This window comes from Phyllobates terribilis, unplaced genomic scaffold, assembly GCF_046119375.1.
Source record: "Phyllobates terribilis strain yellow unplaced genomic scaffold, ASM4611937v1 Scaffold_11__3_contigs__length_659146591, whole genome shotgun sequence".
NCBI lineage: Eukaryota > Metazoa > Chordata > Amphibia > Anura > Dendrobatidae > Phyllobates > Phyllobates terribilis.
The window spans coordinates 91,000,741-91,020,362 of NW_027362771.1; the positions used below are offsets into that span (position 1 = coordinate 91,000,741).

The 19,622-nt window shown below is 46.7% G+C and overlaps 1 protein-coding gene across 2 annotated transcripts in view; it reads left to right on the forward strand.

Annotated features, from left to right (window-relative positions):
* The window catches only part of AFAP1L1 (actin filament associated protein 1 like 1), a 92,911-nt gene that overhangs the window by 43,600 nt on the left and 29,689 nt on the right, over positions 1 to 19,622 (forward strand). The window contains exons 2-5 of one of the 2 annotated variants that reach the window (XM_073651327.1): positions 15,022 to 15,150; positions 17,556 to 17,633; positions 18,505 to 18,693; positions 19,315 to 19,437. In XM_073651327.1, the coding sequence (XP_073507428.1) occupies positions 15,022 to 15,150; positions 17,556 to 17,633; positions 18,505 to 18,693; positions 19,315 to 19,437 (519 nt within the window). The remainder of the gene's footprint in view (positions 1 to 15,021; positions 15,151 to 17,555; positions 17,634 to 18,504; positions 18,694 to 19,314; positions 19,438 to 19,622) is intronic. The other variant, XM_073651328.1, reaches the window with a different exon arrangement.

Below are 19,622 nucleotides of genomic sequence, written 5' to 3' on the forward strand. Positions count from 1 at the left end.
GCCCAGATGGCAACAAGCAGTTCTTCCTGGAAGTTGACGCCTCCTCCTCTGGAGCCGGAGCGGTACTTACTCAAAAATCATCTTCCGGGAGGATGGTAACTTGTGGCTTCTTCTCTAAACTCTTCTCCTCCTCTGAGCGCAACTATTCCATAGGAGACCGAGAGTTATTGGCCATCAAACTGGCATTGGAGGAGTGGCGTTACCTGCTCGAGGGGGCTCTTCACCCGGTAATAATTTACACTGACCACAAGAACTTGGCTTACCTCCAGCATGCCCAGAGACTTAACCCGCGCCAAGCCCGGTGGTCCTTGTTTTTTGCTCGTTTTGATTTTGTCCTTCATTTTCGCCCGGCTGACAAAAACGTCAAGGCGGACGCCTTGTCTCGATCCTTTCTGGTGTCTGATCTCGAGGAGGATCCGAAACATATCATCGATCCCGCCAGAGTAATGCAGGTGGCTCCCGTGAGTCTAAATCGTCTTCCTCCTGGTAAGACGTTCGTACCAGTACCTGATCGGGAGAAGATCCTACACTGGGGTCATTCGTCTAAACTAGCTGGCCACGCCGGTCAGAAAAAGACCCTCCAGCTTATTACCCGGCACTACTGGTGGCCTAACCTGCACAAGGATGTAATAGACTTTGTTTCTGCCTGTGTGTCCTGCGCCCGCAACAAAGTTCCGAGACACCTGCCGGCCGGCCGCCTCCTACCTCTGCCAGTACCTGCTGCCCCCTGGCAGCATATAGCGATGGACTTCATTACTGATCTGCCCATCTCTGCCGGTTGTACGGTCATTTGGGTGGTCGCTGACCGCTTCTCCAAGATGGCTCACTTCATTCCACTGCCAGGTCTTCCGTCTGCACCCGAGCTGGCTAAAGACTTTATCCGCCACATCTTCCGTCTTCATGGCCTGCCCCGTCACATCGTGTCGGATCGTGGGGTACAGTTCACTTCCCGTTTCTGGAGAGCCACTTGTAAATTGCTGGACGTCACCCTGGACTTCTCCTCCGCTTACCACCCACAGTCTAATGGTCAAGTGGAGCGGATCAATCAGAACCTGACCAGTTACCTTCGGCACTTCGTTAATGCCCACCATTCTGACTGGGTGGATCTCCTGCCATGGGCCGAATTCTCGTACAACAATCACGAGAGCGAGTCTTCCTCCAAATCCCTGTTTTTTGTAGTCTACGGTCAGCATCCTTGGATCCCGTTTCCCGTCTCCACCTCGGCGGACAATCCGGCTGCGGAATCTCTTGTTAACAAATTTTCCTCCATATGGGAGAGTACCCGGTCCGCACTCCTTCTGTCATCCGAGCGTATGAAAAGACACGCTGACAAAAAACGTCTGGACCCTCCTCAATTCCGCCCTGGGGATAAAGTCTGGCTCTCGTCCAAATATGTCCGGCTCAAGATCCCTTCCTATAAGTTAGGGCCTCGGTTCATCGGCCCACTGGAGGTCATCAGTCAGATCAACCCGGTGGCCTATAAATTGAAACTCCCGGCCAACTTACGGATCCCTAACTCCTTCCATGTGTCTCTCCTCAAACCTGTGGTGCTTAACTCTTTTTTTCCAAGTCTACAGGTACGCCTCCTGCTCCGGTTTCTGCTGAGGACGAGTTTGAGGTAGAGAACATTCTTGCCACCAAAAGGGTAAGAGGAAAGACCTTTTTCCTGGTAGATTGGAAGGGGTTTGGTCCTGAGGAGAGAACGTGGGAGCCCCGGGAGAACATCCATGCCCCTCTCATCCTAGCTAAATTTCTGTCTGGCCTAAAAAAGGGGGGGCCTAAAGGGGGGGGTACTGTAGTGCCGGCGTCCCTGCCCTCTGCTAGGCAGGGACGCTGCTCCCCTCACCGCTCTGCTCCGTGCCCGGCATCCTCCCCCCGCTCTGCTGTCAGCGCGCGCTCCTTCCCGGCCCCTGTGCTTAGGGCGCGCGCGCGCGCGCTCCCCTCCTCTTAAAGGGGCCGCGCGCGCCGCCCTAAAGAGTCCCCGGCCAATGGCCGGAGGACTTCATCATATATAAGGCACCTCCTCCAAGATGGAGGTGCCCGAGCAATGTTGTTTGCACCTGTGTCTCACCTGTGCTTCAGCCCTCAGGTCCCGTTGCCAGTTTCCTGCCAGTTTCCTGCCAGTTTCCTGCCTGATTCCTGCCTGGATACCTGTTACCTGTCTGCCAGTCTGAGGTCCGACGGTCTGCCTTACTACTCCTGTCAGTCTGTCTAAAGGACCAGCCTGCCCGCTCACCTGGGAGCGCATATCAGCTACCTGCCTGCTTGCCTGAGGTCCGACGGTCTGCCTTACTACTCCGGTCAGTCTGTCTATGGACCAGCTTGCCCGCTCACCTGGGAGCGCTTCTCTGTTATCTGCCTGCTTGCCAGCCCGGAGGCTTCGTTGTCACGTGCTGTGACCACCAGCTATCTCAGAGACTCTTGCCCGCTCACCTGGGAGCGCATCTCCGTTACCTGCCTGCTTGCCAGCCCGGAGGTCCCGTTGTCACGTGCGGTGACCACCAGCTATTCCAGAGACTCTTGCCCGCTCACCTGGGAGCGCTTCTCCGTTACCTACCTGCCTGCCAGCCCGGAGGTTCCGCCGTCACGTGCCGTGACCACCTGCTATTCCAGAGACTCTCGCTTGCTCACCTGGGAGCACACATCTACCATCTGCCTGCTAGCCTACCCGGAGGCTCTGCCATCACAGGTCGTACCTACCCCTTACCCAGAGACTACCCTGATCACTTGCCGTAACTCCCTGTCCGTTCACCCAGAGACTGCCACCCGCTCCCTTACTAGGGCCGCCCCCTTGTATAGTAGCTCAGAGGTTCCGCCTCCCGGACCCGTTACAGATACAGAAGTACTGAGCAGTGTAGATATGAATCCAGCTCTGGAGGTGAGGTAACTAACTTGATAGAAGGCACAGCACAATTTTTCTGTCTTCCTCTACCAGTCTCTTCACTTTTCCCCTCTCCCACAGAGCATAATAGAAGGTGTAACCTGATACCTCACTATGCTGGCAGAAAGTCAGTCTTGTATTTGGGCTATTTTTTTCAGAGTGGATGGTGAGTTTAGTAGGCAGGGGGAATAGAAAGAAGGGGAACATACATGAGGAGCGAAGCAGATTTTCTGAGATTTGTTATAAAGTTTCTTTGCAGAAGATGAGTACTATTAATTTATGCAAAGTCTATTGAAAGTACAGTTCCCATTTAGGGACAAGAACTAACTGGGTCACCTGACTGCTTTACTTTTCAGTGTAAAAACTCTGGAATTTCTCACCATGTGTTTGGCAGACTGCTAGGCTGGCAGCCCCGACCAGCTGTGTTTCTCTTGCATCCACTTTTCCTGTTTTAATAGGAGGAAACCTTTTCATTGATAAATCTGACTATCTGTCAAGCCAAGTGTAGAGAAAATTTTGGTGACTCCCCTTAGTGAAAAGTGCTGAGTGCGGCTATAGTCACTGTTTCACTTGGCTGGAATGAGCTGGAAGGAAACAGAAGGGCTGCATAGATAGATATACATTAGCTGCTGATATGTTTACAGCAGGAGGTGGCAGGAAGGGCAGTGGCTGGAAGGTGGGGGTGAGATGTCCAATTTACATCCAGCACAGTAGCAAATGTGTAGAGCGACCCAGCTCAGGTCATCTATGGTTATTCCATATTCTGTTTAAATTATCAAATGGAATATTAAAAACAATCAGCATGTCTGACATGCATCATCAGACGTGCGGCTGTCCATTGTTTTACAGGCAAATAAGACCTATAATTACAATATACTTTTTATGTTCTCCGTGTTTGCATGAGTTTCCCCTAGGTACACCAGTTCTGTTCCACATACTGATAAGATAACTCACTTCTTATAAAATGGATCTTAGTGTGGCGCCCCTGAGGGTTCAGTCGCCACAGGGGTGCTGCACCTCACCCAGAGGTGTGGCATCTCCTTCTCTCAGGTAAGGAGGGAGTGCTGCCCGGGACCCCAACACCTGGATCCAACACTACACTGCTCCAGGCCGGCTGGAAGGGCATTATGCACTTGTTCTGCTGCCCTGTCCCTGGCTGGAGTGGGGGGGGGGGCAAAGAGAGGGGGAACCAGTAGTGGGTGTGGGTGGAGGACACAGACCAGGGGAGCACTTGGATAGGAGGTGTATATAAAGGGAAGCCATCTTAGTGTGGTAGTGCAGTAAGTAAGTGAGCAGCAAGAGGAGAGGAGGGGAGCAGAGTCTCTTCAGGAGCTCTGCTCCAGAGTGGGGCCTAGTGATAGAGGCCCAGGAGGGGAGCAAGGGAGGAATGCTCCAGGAACAGAAGGGATCCCAGGGGGTACGGTGAGTGCAGGACGGCACCCATACGCCCGAATCTGCCAGGCGTCAGAGGGATCAGGCCGCAGGAAGGGAACCGGTCCCTGGACCAGCCGTGTTACTCCAGGGCTCGGCTGGAAAACCGGAGGCTTCTGCACTTCCATGGTGCAGTTGCCACAGCCTCACCCTAGTCGCCGTGAGGGCCACCAAGTAGGTCCGGGAACTCCAGGTTGCCCAGAGGGACCTCAGAGCACCCGATCGGGACTGTGTGTGGGGAGCGCAGGGCAGGAGGGAGAAGACCCAGCGCGGGAAGTCGGCCAAGGAAGGAACATAAAGAAAGGGGGTCTCGTTAAGTGCTTCTAATATACCTGAAGGAGTGCTGAACCCCTGCCTGGCAAACGCAGTGCGACGCGGGAGTCTGACACCTGGACAGTGTACCAGAGGAACCTAAAAAGAACTGTGAGTAAACTTGGATGACTGCACTCCACTGTCTGTCAGTTATTTCCACCACGCTACCGCGCCTGCACTACAACTCCCAGCATCACCATCTGCAACTACCCTGCCCCGGGGGCCCGCTCCGCCTGTGGGGAGCAGAAACCTCCCAGCTGCCATCCCAACACCCCCTGGAGGTCTGCAGCAGCGCCGGTACTCACTACCGGGAACCACAGATGGCGTCACGAGACAAACTGTTAACAAACCCCATTTTAAAGAGTGACCCCAGGGTACGGGCCCGGGAGCCGACTGCCGTGACATTCCAAGGAGGTAAAGGCCCGGGTACCGAGTCTCCCCCATATTCCCCCCCTGGGCGAGTCATTAGCATGTCTCAGGAATAGATTGTGAGCCCAACTAGAGACAGGGAGTTGCATTATACAGCTATAGCTCCCGACCCCTCCACCCGAAGGGTGCTTTCACATTGTGTCCAGGCTGCGGTTCACTGGCCCTGTCAGGGCTTACGTCCGAACCCCCCCCAAAACTGGATTGGGACGTATGTGCCGACAGGAACATAGAGTATAGTGATGACGGCAGAACGAAGGTCCGCTCTGCTGTGCATAATTTTCGAGCTTGTACACCTACTGGAGGCGGACACCCAGACGTAGTAAACTGCGTAATGTCCACCTCCAGTAGGTGTATACGCCCGAAAATGGTGCACAGCAGTGAGCGAATTTTCTCTGCTGGCATCATTATAGTCTATGGTCTCGTCAGCACATATGTTGCAATTCCGCTTTGCGAGGGGTTTGGACATAAGCCCCGATGGGACCAATGAATGGGTGCCTGAACGCAATGTGAAAGCACCTTAGTGCATATGATTGTTCAGCCGATTCGAGCATTTTTTTTTTTTTCTTCAATGGGATCGATGAAAGAGGTAATGGTAGACTCTTTCGCCAACAGCTTATTTACTTAAAAACTAAAATTTTATATATAATATATTATATTATATTATATGGACAATGAAATTCCAGCAAGTTGATCCCTCTCATCTGTTGGGGAAAAGTCAGTAGGCTCCCATACTTTTTAGATTGGTGGTGATAATCTCAAAATCACCAGGATCGCCATACTTTCAACTACACTGCTCAAAAAAATAAAGGGAACACTTAAACAGAATAGAACTCCAAGTAAATCAAACTTCTGTGAAATCAAACTGTCCACTTAGGAAGCAACACTGGATGACAATCAATTTCACATGCTGTTGTGCAAATGGAATAGACAATAGATGGAAATTATTGGCAATTATCAAGACACACTCAATAAAGGAGTGGTTCTGCAGGTGGGGACCACAGACCACATCTCAGTACCAATGCTTTCTGGCTGATGTTTGTTACTTTTGAATGTTGGTTGTGCTTTCACACTTGTGGTAGCATGAGACGGACTCTACAACCCACAGAAGTTGCTCAGGTAGTGCAGCTCATCCAGGATGGGTCATCAAGGCGAGCTGTGGCAAGAAAGTTTGCTGTGTCTGTCAGCGTAGTGTCCAGAGGCTGGAGGCGCTACCAGGAGACAGGCCAGTACACCAGGAGACGTGGAGGGGGCCGTAGGAGGGCAACAACCCAGCAGCAGGACCGCTACCTCCACTTTTGTGCAAGGAGGAACAGGAGGAGCACTGCCAGAGCCCTGCAAAATGAGCTCCAGCAGGCCACAAATGTGCATGTGTCTGCACAAACTGTTAGAAACCGACACTATGAGGGTGGTATGAGGGCCTGATGTCCACAGATGGGGGTTGTGCTCACAGCCCAACATCGTGCAGGGCGCTTGGCATTTGCCACAGAACACCAGGATTGGCAAAGTCGCCACTGGCGCCCTGTGCTCTTCACAGATGAAAGCAGGTTCACACTGAGCACATGTGACAGACGTGACAGAGTCTGGAGACGCCGTGGAGAGCGATCTGCTGCCTGCAACATCCTTCAGCATGACCTGTTTGGCAGTGGGTCAGTAATGGTGTGGGGTGGCATTTCTTTGGAGGGCCGCACAGCCCTCCATGTGCTTTCCAGAGGTAGCCTGACTGCCATTAGGTACCGAGATGAGATCCTCAGACCCCTTGGGAGACCATATGCTTGTGCGGTTAGCCCTGGGTTCCTCCTAATGCAGGACAATGCCAGACCTCATGTGGCTGGAGTGTGTCTGCAGTTCCTGCAAGATGAAGGCATTGAAGCTATGGACTGGCCCGCCCGTTCCTCAGACCTGAATCCGATTGAGCACATCTGGGACATCATGTCTCGCTCCATCCACCAACGTCACGTTGCACCACAGTCTGTCCAGGAGTTGGCGGATGCTTTAGTCCAGGTATGGAAGGAAATCCCACAGGAGACCATCTGCAAGCTCATCAGGAGCATGCCCAGGCATTGTAGGAAGGTCATACAGACACGTGGAGGCCACACAAAATACTGAGCCCCATTTTGACTTGTTTTAAGGACATTACATCAAAGTTGGATCAGCCTGTAGTGTGTTTTTCCACTTTAATTTTTGGGGTGTCTCCACATCCAGGCCTCCATTGGTTAATAAATTTGATTTCCATTGATGATTTTTGTGTGATTTTCAGCACATTCAACTTTGTACAGAACTAAGTATTCAATGAGAATATTTCATTCATTCAGATCTAGGATGTGTTATTTGAGTGTTCCCTTTATTTTTTTGAGCAGTGTAGTTTGGATGGTATGGGGTCCATAACTGTAGAATCTTCACTTGCGATTTGATTAATTCTATTTTTCATGGCCTCGCTATGCTAGAAAAATCTCTAATCATAGCTATACCTCCAGTTTGTTATTGGTGTTGGTTTCCAGCCACTTGGACCACCATGATCACAAAAATGATGGAACTTTGCTCCCCAAGCCTTGTATCTGGAGGGTATTCCAGCTAACAGATCTATACTGAGCACCTAAGGACCACCCTAGAAATATATCAAACCTAAAAGTATAGCATACCTTTATCCAAAAAGAAATATTGTTAATTTTCTGATCCATCATGTCTGGTATAGCAGCCTAATTCTTCTTTTGTGCTCATATTTTCAGCTAATTAATGTGAAATCCATATTGTAACAACATTAAAACAAAAAATAATGTGAATACAAATGGAGGAAACTGCGCTCTGGAGAATGGCAGTGAAGGAAGTAGCCATGGGACACACACAGCGGGAATGGAGGACTGCACATTCTCTATAGTCAAAGAAAGCATGAAGGAATTATAGAAAGATTGGATAATACACAATCATGAGAATTTTGGAAGGAAGTGGAGATGGGAGGAATAAAAGAGGGAGTGGTATGGGAAGGAAAAAAGGCAAATTCCTACTGCTATCTGCAGGTTCCTACACCCCTTATTGCCCGATTTGCTTATTGACTGAGACCCTCGTGGACCTTTTTCTTGTTTCCCAGTATTGTTTGTGTGATCCTGTGGATTGTTAGCACATGAGTGTCCTTTGTTGATAACCAACCTTCATCACTCTAAATGGCTGGAATGTGATAGTAACCAGCTGACACTGGTCCCCATTTATTGGCGGCAGGTGATTGTTTCCAGTAAATATATTTCATTATTTCTTGTCCCAATTAATTATTTTTGTACTTTGCAACTCTAAGGATAGTTATGACTTACTATCTGAATTTGTGGATGGGAAATCTGCAGAGTATTATCGTAACAGCAAAGTGTCTGAGATGTTATCAAATGTCATTCATGCACAATGTACAAAAATTGCAGTGGAAATTGATCTACGGTGTGGAGTTAACTCGATATACTGTACATGGGAATACCTATATATACAGTTGAAACCAGAAGTTTACATACCCTATATAAAACGACACGTATGCATGTTTTTCTCAATATCTGACATGAAATCAGAATAAACGTTTCCCATTTAGGTCAATTAGGATTACCATCATTTTTAATGTTTGCCAAATGGCAGAATAATGAGAGAGAAAATGTTTTATGCCATTTTTATTATTGCAAAGTATGCAGCGAAACCCCCTTTAAAAATCAAGAGGACCTCTTTTTATGTTTTTTAAAGGGAACCTGTGACGTGAAAAAAACGCTGTTAATCTGCCAGTCAATTGCGTTCTAAACCTGCCCGGCTCACACACTTAGAGCCCTGCTGCCAGGAGGAAACAAGCTTTATTCCTCCCGGTAGCGTTCGGGTTTCAGTCACCGCTCTGTGTATAGAGAGCAGCGGCTATAACCGTATCTCTGGCACTGACCGACAGCAGCTCAGCATTAGATTCGGCTGTCAGTCAGTGCTGGGGGTGCGGTTACAGCCGCCTCTCCCTATACACAGAGTGGTGACCGAACCCGCGCTGTTACTACCCTTGTAACTGAAACCAGAACGCTGGTGGGAGGAATAAAGTTAATTTCCTCCCGGCAGCGTTGGTCTAAGCGATGGTGCCGGTCAGGTTCAGAATGCTATTAACCTGCAGGGTAAAAGCGTTTTTTCATGTGATGGGTTCCCTTTAATATCACATTCCTATCATGACACTGAAGGCAGCTGGACAGTCCGGTTAATGCAGAATGGGATAAGCTGTTCTGGTGTGCCAATTACAGTATGTCCGATACAGAGAGTTTTAACAGCCTCCTGTCTAAAAGTGCATTTACACTACTAAATTATCATGTACCTAGGAATGCTTGCTTCCCAATAATCCTGCAGTATAATCAGGCTGCCAACCACCCAAAGAACGAGCAAATAGTTTTTGTTGGGTGAAATGTTCTTTTCATTTGCCCAAAAGATGATTGTTCTCGGCAGCGCATCGTCCTAAATAAACAGGACTTGCGCTGCCGAGAACAATTTAGTCAAACAGCCTACAACTGATCGTTCCCTGCCCATCTGAAACGGGCCACAATTAAATGTTGTTTCACACTACACATTGGCAGGTGTAATTGCACCTTTAAGTGGATAAAACAAATTCCTCTACAGTCTGATGTAATTTCGGCACGTAATACTATGCCCCACATATTCTTTATATTCCTTACACTGCACTATACAGCCTAATGAATGTTGCTAGGGAAAGTTTTGTGCTGAGTATTAGCAAACCGGTGGAGGGTGAAGAACAATACTTTGACAGGACCCTGATTTCTCGTTGCCATCTTTCCCAGCAGTGAGTCCACCACCGGTATTTGCAGCTGATAACATTATAACTTAGATATAATAGAAATAAAACCTTGAGATATGTAGAAATGTGCAGACAGTGACCGCTTTGTACCTGGATTGTGTGAGCTGTCTACCGCCTGTCTTGGTATTACTCATATTAATGCCTTCAGCCTTGATGTTCTGCCATTGTAAACAGCCCAGATAAGGCATTTATCCATGCATGCCTTTGTATTACTCCCATTGTTCACATTCCACCTGCCTCTTCCACTCCTAAGATACTGTAGGCTGAGATCTCCCAAGTGCTCTTCATGTTCTTTCAATACTGCGAATGTCGGCCGTTTCTAGGAAACTACAAGTGACTTTTACATCACAAGCATTTACTGTAAAGTATTTCAAGTTTGGGAAAGAAAAATATTTTACATTTATTTTTATAGTTCAAAAAAAATATTTTAGTGTAGAACATGTCTGTTTTAGTACAGAAGCTCACTCATGCAAAATAAGGATTCTGGAATAAATTGTCTCAGATTTCAGAGTAGTGTTACTCTGTTATTCCACCTGGAAATGCATGACTGACTTAAAGAGGACCTGTCACTTGCCATAACATGTATTTTTTTTTTTACCTGATGTAAATGCTACTGTTCTCTTGAATCTGGCATTCCTGTTCCTGAGATATGACCCCCTTTCCCTTGTATATAAATCTAGCCATTTTCACCAACTGGGCATGGTCCTAATGAAGACTACATAAAAAAAAAATGTTGATGCCCCCTTGGCTGACAAGAGTAGATTTATATAGGAAAAGGCCATATCTTAGAAATGGAGGGTTGCAGGAACAAAATAAAAATTCCAGATTTGTGGAAAGTGACAGGTCTTCTTTAAAGGGTTTGTCCGGCCTTTGGGTACAAGTCTGTGGTCACTCTGTGACTGCAGACTTTTGAATCCTCACAACACACTTTATGCCGTGAGGACTCTTTGGTGCCAGCGCCGGTAGCTGGTGGTCATGTGACTGCAATTTGCATGCTTCTGGCCACATCCCAACTAGACGTGTCCAGCTGTGCATGTCAAGTCGACACATGACTGCATATATGCAAATTGCATACTTGCAGACACGCTCCTGCTGCTCCCAATGCCGGCACCGGACAATCCTCACAACATGCAGTGCGTGATGTGATGTTTCAAAAGTCTGCCGTCACATCGACTTGTATGCGAAGACTGAACAACCCCTTTAACTACTAGTTTTTTCTATTGCCCTTGTTAAAGGGGCATATCCCTACATAATCAGGTACTTTCTTACCAGTGATAGGCTGTGTGCCCAAGATACGTTTTTTTTAAGTGTTTCCGCAGCGGCAAAAACGCTGCAGAAACGCTTAAAAGCGCATGGTAGAAGGCCTGCCATGTTCCCCAATGATAATCCGCATGTGCTGTGCACATGCTGCGGAAATTTCCGCTGCGGATTATCATTGCGGAAAAAACGCAGCACTACCAATTATTTTGCGGAAGCGCTGCGTTTTCCCCGCCATTGACTTGCATTAGAACGCATGGATTCTGCTTCACTAGATAAGCACATGCGGAATACATGCGTTCCAATTTGCGGATGGTACCCAGGTCTGGAGGAGAGGAGACTCTCCTCCGGACCCGGGTACCATAGAAACTGTAAAAAAAAAAAGAATAAAATAAAAAATTAAATGTTTATATTTACCTTCGGACGGCCCCCGCTGCGCTCGTCCTCCCTTGCCGGCAGATCGCGGTGGACTGAAGGACCTGCGCTGACGTCCTAGTCATGTGACCGCAGGTCCTTCAGTGTACCGCGATCTGCCGGCAGCCAGGACGGAGCAAAGCAAGACTCCGGGGGCCATCGGAATGTAAGTATAGATTTATTTTTTATTTTTAAACATTCTTTCGGTCACACTATATAAATCTATGCTGTTTGCATGGATTTATATAGTGTGACCAAGTTGTCAAGCACTTTCCAAGTGATACTAAAATCGCCTGGAAAGCGCTTGACAACCCGCATGCGGAAATGCATGTGAAGAATGCTTCACTTCCGCATGTCCCTGTCAGGAAAAACGCATGTGCAATCTGCATGTACAATCCGCATGCGTTTTTTTTTCTGCCAGGGAGATGCAGAAACGCTCAGGAAAAAATCCGGAGCATTTCTGCATCGTGGGCACATATATATATATATTTTGCTGATCCATTGGGTAAGTTTGTTCTGCAAATTATACCACAGTATGGCATATCTCTATTTGGAATTCTGAATAATACCATAGACTATAGGTAATTTAAAAAACTGATACAAATGGACATGTGAATAGGCCCCTTGCCTGGGTAGGTATTGAACCTGGTCACAAGGTGAATGGCAATATATTGATACATTTCAGATGGAGTCTTTCTCATGCACTTGATCAGGGTGTATTGTATTGAGTGATAGTAGTGCTTTTGTTCCTGTGTTCCCCCCATATAAATCTGTATGTGGCTCCAAGGCTAGCGCTACATGGTGACATGAGACATGAAAATGACGGTATCACATTGTGACATCTACTGCTTGACAGTTGTACTGCAACCCCCAACCAACTCCGACCATGACGTAACTGTTGTAAAGATTCCAACGCAGATTAATTCTCAGTTGCTTGCTGCACATGACTTTGGCACTATAGACTTCAGGGCACATGTGGGGTAAGGCCTAAATACTGTACATATTAGACTGTTATCTATTGTGTATGGGAGCCGCTTACAATTTATTGGTAGGGAAGATATCGATCCACCATGTCTGCTTCTGGACTGCTTGTCTTTTTAATCTCCCATAGATAAACCATCACGAGACATGTCTGGCAGTCGCTGGAAACATATAGCCCCTTAAAATAAGAAAGAAAAGGGAACCGGTTCCCTGTACCTTGAGGAATATTAGGCAAACATTTAGAATCCTCAACAATATGCCGCAGTTTTCTAGTCACAGGGCTATATCGCCCCCTATCTGTTGGTGTCCCCCAATTTTCAGTTCTATGACCCCTACTCTTCTCCATCTACACCTTAGGCCTGGGACAGCTCATAGTCTCATGGCTTTCATTATCACCTCTATGCTGATGACATACAGATCTACCTGGACCCAATATCTCCTCCCTACTAACCAAAATCCCACTATATCTGTCCGTTATTTCATCCTTCTCTGCTAGATTTCTAAAACTTGAATTTTGTTTTATCCATGTTATCTTTCCGCCATCTCATTCAACCCCCCCCCCCCCAACTGACCTATCTATCAACATCAATGGCTGCCCACTCTCTCCAGTTTCTCAAGCTCGCTGCCTTGGTGTAACCCTGGACTCTGAACTCTCCTTCAAACCACATATCCAAGCCCTTTCCACTTCCTGCCGACTCCAACTCAAAAATATTTCCCGGATCCGCACATTCCTCAACTATGAATCTACAAAATCACTAGGGCACACCCTCATCTCCTGCTCAGTGACCTCCCTTCCAACACTCTCACACCCCTCCAATCCATCCTAAACTCTGCTGCCCGACTAAACCACCTGCCCCCCCCCCCGCTATTCCCCAGTGAGGACTCTTTGGTGTGTGGCACCCCAGGGGTCTGGTTGCCACAGTAATAGAAATATTAGGTCTGAGAGCAAGTGGGAGGTTTCTCTGGTCAGGAGCCCTAAGCATGCAACACTGCCCGCCCAGACCTGGGAGGGGAGGAATCTGCCCTTATAAACTGGGTCTGGGGCGGGATTAGAGAGTCAGAGCCTGGAGACAGTTCCAGACACAGGGAAAGTGTCAGCAAGGAGCTCTGTAGGAGCTAGGAGCAGAAGACCAGGGGCTGGAAGCTAAGCAGAGCTTGCCCTGGCAGAAGAAACCAAGTACCGGACACCGGAGTCTGAGGCTGTGGGGACTGATATCCACCCAGCAGCAGAAACCAGCCGGCAGGGGATTCCAGGTCCTCTGGCCATAGAAGCCCGGAGGCTCAGTCACAAGGAAGGGACCAGCACCGTCATCCAGGAGCGGAGGCTAACAGAAGGCCCCAAGTCACCAGCCATACGGGTGAGCACCACACGGTATACTCAGGGACGTGGGCTACTTCTACCCGCTTACAGCAAGGTAGCCAGAAAGAGTGCGGATAGACGGGGAGGCCTACAACTCCACCTGGCCAGGGGAACTCCTGTTTGCTCGCAGACTGACCAGGCCCCTTATGTTAGCCAGTACTCCCGGGAGGGTCTGTCTTAATATCCCCAGTAAAGACCCTGAACTGCACTGCAAAGACTCTGAGTCGTTCCTGCTTCATTGCCGCACCAGCACTACTAGTGCTGGGACTCCCGTGCACCCTCACCATCAACTACACTGCCCTGGGGCTCCACTCTTCCCGTGGGGAGTCACACTACCTCAGCTGCACACACCATCAGCCCCAGCGATCTGCCTTGCAGCGGCGGTCCGCGCTGACCGCAATCCACGGGTGGCGTAGTCGGACAATTAACCTAAAACCCCCACAAAATACCGCCATCGGCCTGACCACCTTGAGCCACGGGACCGGGTCACCGCCACGGATACTAAAACCCCCAGAGACCCGGCTCCAGGTATCCCACACATGTCCACACTAGGCCCAGGGGGCGAGTCTGGTGCCATTCACAACCTGTCTCCTCCATACATCTCTGACCTAGTCTCCCGTTACATACCCGCGCGCAATCTCCGATCCTCACAAGATCTCCTTCTCTACTCCCCTCTTATCTCCTCCTCCCACAATCGCATACAAGATTTCTCCCGTGATTCCCCCCTGCTCTGGAACTCTCTACCCCAACGTATCAGACTCTCGCCTACCGTGGAAACCTTCAAAAGGAACCTGAAGACCCACCTCTTCCGACAAGCCTACAGCCTGCAGTAACTCTCGCTCCACCATACCGCTGCACGACCAGCTGTACCCTCACCTACTGTATCCTCACCCATCCCTTGTAGACAGTGAGCCCTATCGGGCAGGGTCCTCGCTCCTCCTGTACCAGTCGCTGTCACATTGTGTTCAAGATTATTGTAATTGTTTTTTAATTTGTATACCCCTTTTTCACATGTAAGGTGCCATGGAATAAATGGCGTAATAATAATAATTGTATGACTCCAGTAGTACATCTGACACTTGGAACTACGGGATTAATAATTTATCATATGCTTTCCTAATATAGTAATCTGTGTATTTGTATCTGTCTTAGTTCTAGACCAGCTGTTGCCAGAACTGAATGTGTTACTGAAGCTTTTGGACCACGAATTCCTGAGTGCCACCACTAGGGAGAAACAGAGTGCAGTATGTAATATCCTGCGCCAACTGCAGCCATCTCCGGGTAGGAATCATTTATCAAGGATGTGACTAATGCAGGGGATCAGCACTCATTACCCTGGTATCTCAACATTGTCTCCTTTTATTACCTGTACTTGACAACTGATACGATTTAATTTTTACATGTTTCATGAGCATCATTTATTATACATTTGTCCTTTTTTTTTTTTTCCTTCACTCTTTTCTACCTTTCTTCTATTTATTGGACTGACAAAGCTAGTCAAGCGATGTAGTCGTCTATCTTAGAATCATTAGCGCCATAGACTTTGATTAGAGAGGAATAGTGCATGTGCGATCTGCTGCTCCATTCAACTCATCTAATCGTTATCCAGTAGATGGCCAGATGGATGAAAACTTGCTGGGACCTCAATGCCTCTTTAGGTTTTTAATTAGAACAGTGCAATGTAGATCTGTACTGGTGAGGTTCCCTTAAAGGCCAATACAATGATATATTCTAGTATACCAGAATTATTATTATGCCATCCTTCTAAGGTCTCACTCACCAAGATTTTGGGAAACTCAATTCTTCATAAACCTGGCTTCACAATCAACATGCAGTGAGTCTCCACTCTCCACCTGTCCAGACTCCTAGGGCAAGGAGCTTTTTGCTTTAGACCTGCTTGATGCAAGTGCACTTTAGGTCCCCTGCTTCCAGTGTAGTTGGTCTTATAGTGATTCTTTGGAAGCTTTATGCAAATTGCCTCTTCAGAGAGGAAGAGGACTAGAAATCTAGTGCCACCTATTGGAAGTAGCAGTCTTAAAAGTCAATATCGACCCTTTTAACGAGCCTTGCCTGGCCTATCACTCTCCAGAAGGAGACACGTTACCACTTAGGTTCCAGTCTTAAGCCTCTCACCAAGCCAAATCAGATCTCATACTTTGCACTGATGAGGGGCAATACCCCGAAACAACATATCTGCAAATTGAGATTCTGGTTTGGCTTTTATCCCAAGTCATATGACGAGGCTCGTTAAAGGGTCTATATTAACTTTTAGGATTGATACTTCTAATAGGTGGCACTAGAGTTCTAGTCCTCTTCCTCTCTGAAGAGGCAAATTAAATATCCAATTTCCCAGAGGAGCATTGCATGGCGTACAAGTCTCCTTACTCTGACATGCCAGGTCTGGCTTATCACTCTCCACAAGAAAAAACGTTGCCCTTTTTGGAAGTTTTGGTGCAGTTTGTGGCTACCTGAAGGAAGGTCGCATCAACAGAGGGGGTGACAACACACATGCTCACACCCAAATTTTCAAGAGCGCCAAAATAAAACGCCTTTATATAAATGTATCATGCTTACCAACGCGCCTCAATGCCACTTCACAACAGGCCCCTCCTTATCAGAGGGTCCATAATTGTAGTGTACAACAACATGGCATTTGGACTGACTCGCCCATAAATAAGACTATTTATACAGCCATTTAAAGGGAAAAATAAAGTGCTATCACCGGATGTAGAGGTGGGATGGTTGTCATAGGTGAGGGCAAACTCTGCCTATATAAAGTGTAACAGTGAATTATCACTGCTGGAAAATTAAATACAAACGTATTAATATATACAAAAGCAAAGTAAGGAGTTTTTAGCTAAGTAATAGACTAAGTGGTCAAGGAACCTACATTAGATATACAAACACACATGTACCCATTCACATGTATATGGCAAAAGAAAGCCTTACCCATAGTATAATGCACACAACAGGGTTACTAATATATATAACTTGCTTCCTTAGGGTGTATAATACAGCAGGGTTATAATAACCATATATTCCCCAATGTGTGTTTTGTGTATATTAATCTTGCTTCCTCTGGGGGTATTATAATCTCTGAGGAAGCAAGATCCATTTACGCGAAATACACTTTGGAGAATATAGATCTGATAACTCTGCTGTGTGTACTATACTATGAGTAAGGCTTTCTTCTGTTGTATATTTACACACACATACATACGCATATACATACACATGGATGAGAAAAGATGTAGGTTCCTGTCTATTATTTGAGAGTTAATGTATTTACACTCATTGTCCTTATCCTACTTTGCTACATTTGTTGTCTTTTTTCATATTTTTGATTACATATAAATCAAAACTACTTTTTAGCTAAAAACTCCTCCTTTTTTTTGCTTTTGTATTAAATTCTTCTGAAGTAGCTGATGGTCAACATTTAAAGGATTATGTGCCTTTCACTGGATTAAATGGACAAATTTATAAGTTAAATATGTACCTGGTAGATTTATTTTGTTTTAAATATTTTAATACAGTATATCTGTATTCTCAATACATTTTTCTACCAAGTAAAAGTCTGTAGTGTTTTTGGAAACCCCAAATAGGACAGTCATTTGCCGGTGGAAGGAAGTGTGATTATTCCATTTCCAGTTCTGTACTAATTTGTATATTGTATGTGATATCTTTAGGAGAGGACTTTCAGTATATGAACACTGCAGCATACCACAATGGCACCAGCTTCGTGGAGTCCCTCTTTGAGGAATTTGGTAAGTTATTACTATGTTGAATCGGTCAAGTTTGTGTTGAGGATTTTCACTATGTAGAACAAGTAGTGAGGTGACAAAGGCTGGAGGCTACACTGGGACATTTTTTTTCCGAATTATGTACAACCCCTTTTAGGGTCGGGCTACACAGTGACTTTGGCTACATTTCCTTTGTTGCAGCCTAAGGAAGTTCTATGCTTTTTATGAACAAGAAAAACGCTCTTTTGTAGGGTGAAATGATTTATAATCTGGCTGAAGAATCGGTTGTCTGTAGCACATCATCCTGTGTAATGATGATGTGCAGTACTATGCTCACAGAACGACTCTATTAACGATCTTTCTGTGAGATTAGTATTCCAGCCCACCTGTCTAAACCTAACCGAACGGCGGTCCTTTAGCTGACGGAACATGCAGCGTAAATGGGACCTTATCATTTTATATAAGGTAATTGATGACCTAGTTTAAGGATAGATCATCAATAATAAACCACTGTAACATCTCCACTCTGTGTCATAGCAGCATTTACTGTTCGTCACTATGACAAACCTATGGTCTTTGTGACATCCTATTACTGCTCTGCAGCTCTGGCGGAAACAATTTATCAGTAAACAGAGCCATATAGTAACTTTACTATCGGACCACCCTAATACCACCATCAGCACGGTTATTGCGTGAGTCATTCTTGTAAAACTTCACTCTACTTTGTTCTCCACTAAATGTAACACTTGTTTGGGAGACTATGTGCGTAGTTCCTCACGATTGGACATAATAACATAATACATTACTGGAAATGATACGCTGGGCTCTATAAAGGAAATGTTGACGTTGCTGAGATAAGTGGTTAACTACCTTTTTTTTTTTTTTCCTTTTCTAGACTGCGACCTGCAAGAATTACGGGATATGCCGGATGACTACAGAGAAATAGAAGGCCAATCTTCCCCACCTCCACCCCCACCTTGTATCCCTCCACCACCATTACCCACTACTCCACCCCCAGAAGATTATTATGAAGAGGCGGCGCCACTGGGACCAGGAAAGTCCACAGAATATATTACCTCTCGCAGTAAGTCATTTCCATCTTTTCCATACCTGCCATAGTCCAGTGCTACTGATATGTTCTATATACTATAATACCACTGATGGGTGCATTCACTGGCACCAGGATGCCAACAGTTTTATACAATCTGGTCTATGGCCTTTTTAATCAAAGAGAATACAAAAGTATGACAGCAAGTTGGATGTAGTCATTTGTGGTGTTTTGGAAAACCTTGTTGTCCAAGTAGAGGTTCACTTTAAAGGGGCTGTCCGGCACGCTGTAAGGATTCTTCGGTGCCAGTGTCCGGAGCGGCCGGTCATGCAATCTGCATACTTCTGGCCACATTCTAACTAGACTGTCTGGCTTTGCTCAATACACTTACATTGAGCACTCCTGCGCTCATCTAGTCGGAATGTGACCACTTGTATGCAAATCACATACTTGTGGTCACACGACCGCCGCTCTCAACACCAGCACCGTAGAACGCTCACAGCACACACTGAGTGCGATGTGAAGATTCACAAGTCATAGCGACTGCAGACTTGTAGCCTAAGGCCGGACACCCCCTTTAAGACCAATACAAAGTTGTCTTTCCTAGTGTTACATTGTGACATCAAGCAGTCCGATGTTATTGTGCTTTGTTCCTAGTGATCGTCTCCCTGTTTTGCACAGATAGCTCCAGTCCTCCAAATTCCATAGAAGACGGATATTACGAAGAAGCAGATAATAATTATCCCCTGACACAGATGAATGGAGAACAGAAACACTCCTGTAAGTGGCATTAACCCTTCTAGACATAGAGTGGAAGCCAATAACGTTACATTGTAATGCAGGGTTATTTCACATGTCCCCATCAGCCAGAACATTGGGCCTCACCAGTGGTTAAAGGGGTGGTCTAGAACTTAACAATTGATGACCTACCTGTTAGATAAGAATGAATTAAGTGTGGGTCCAAT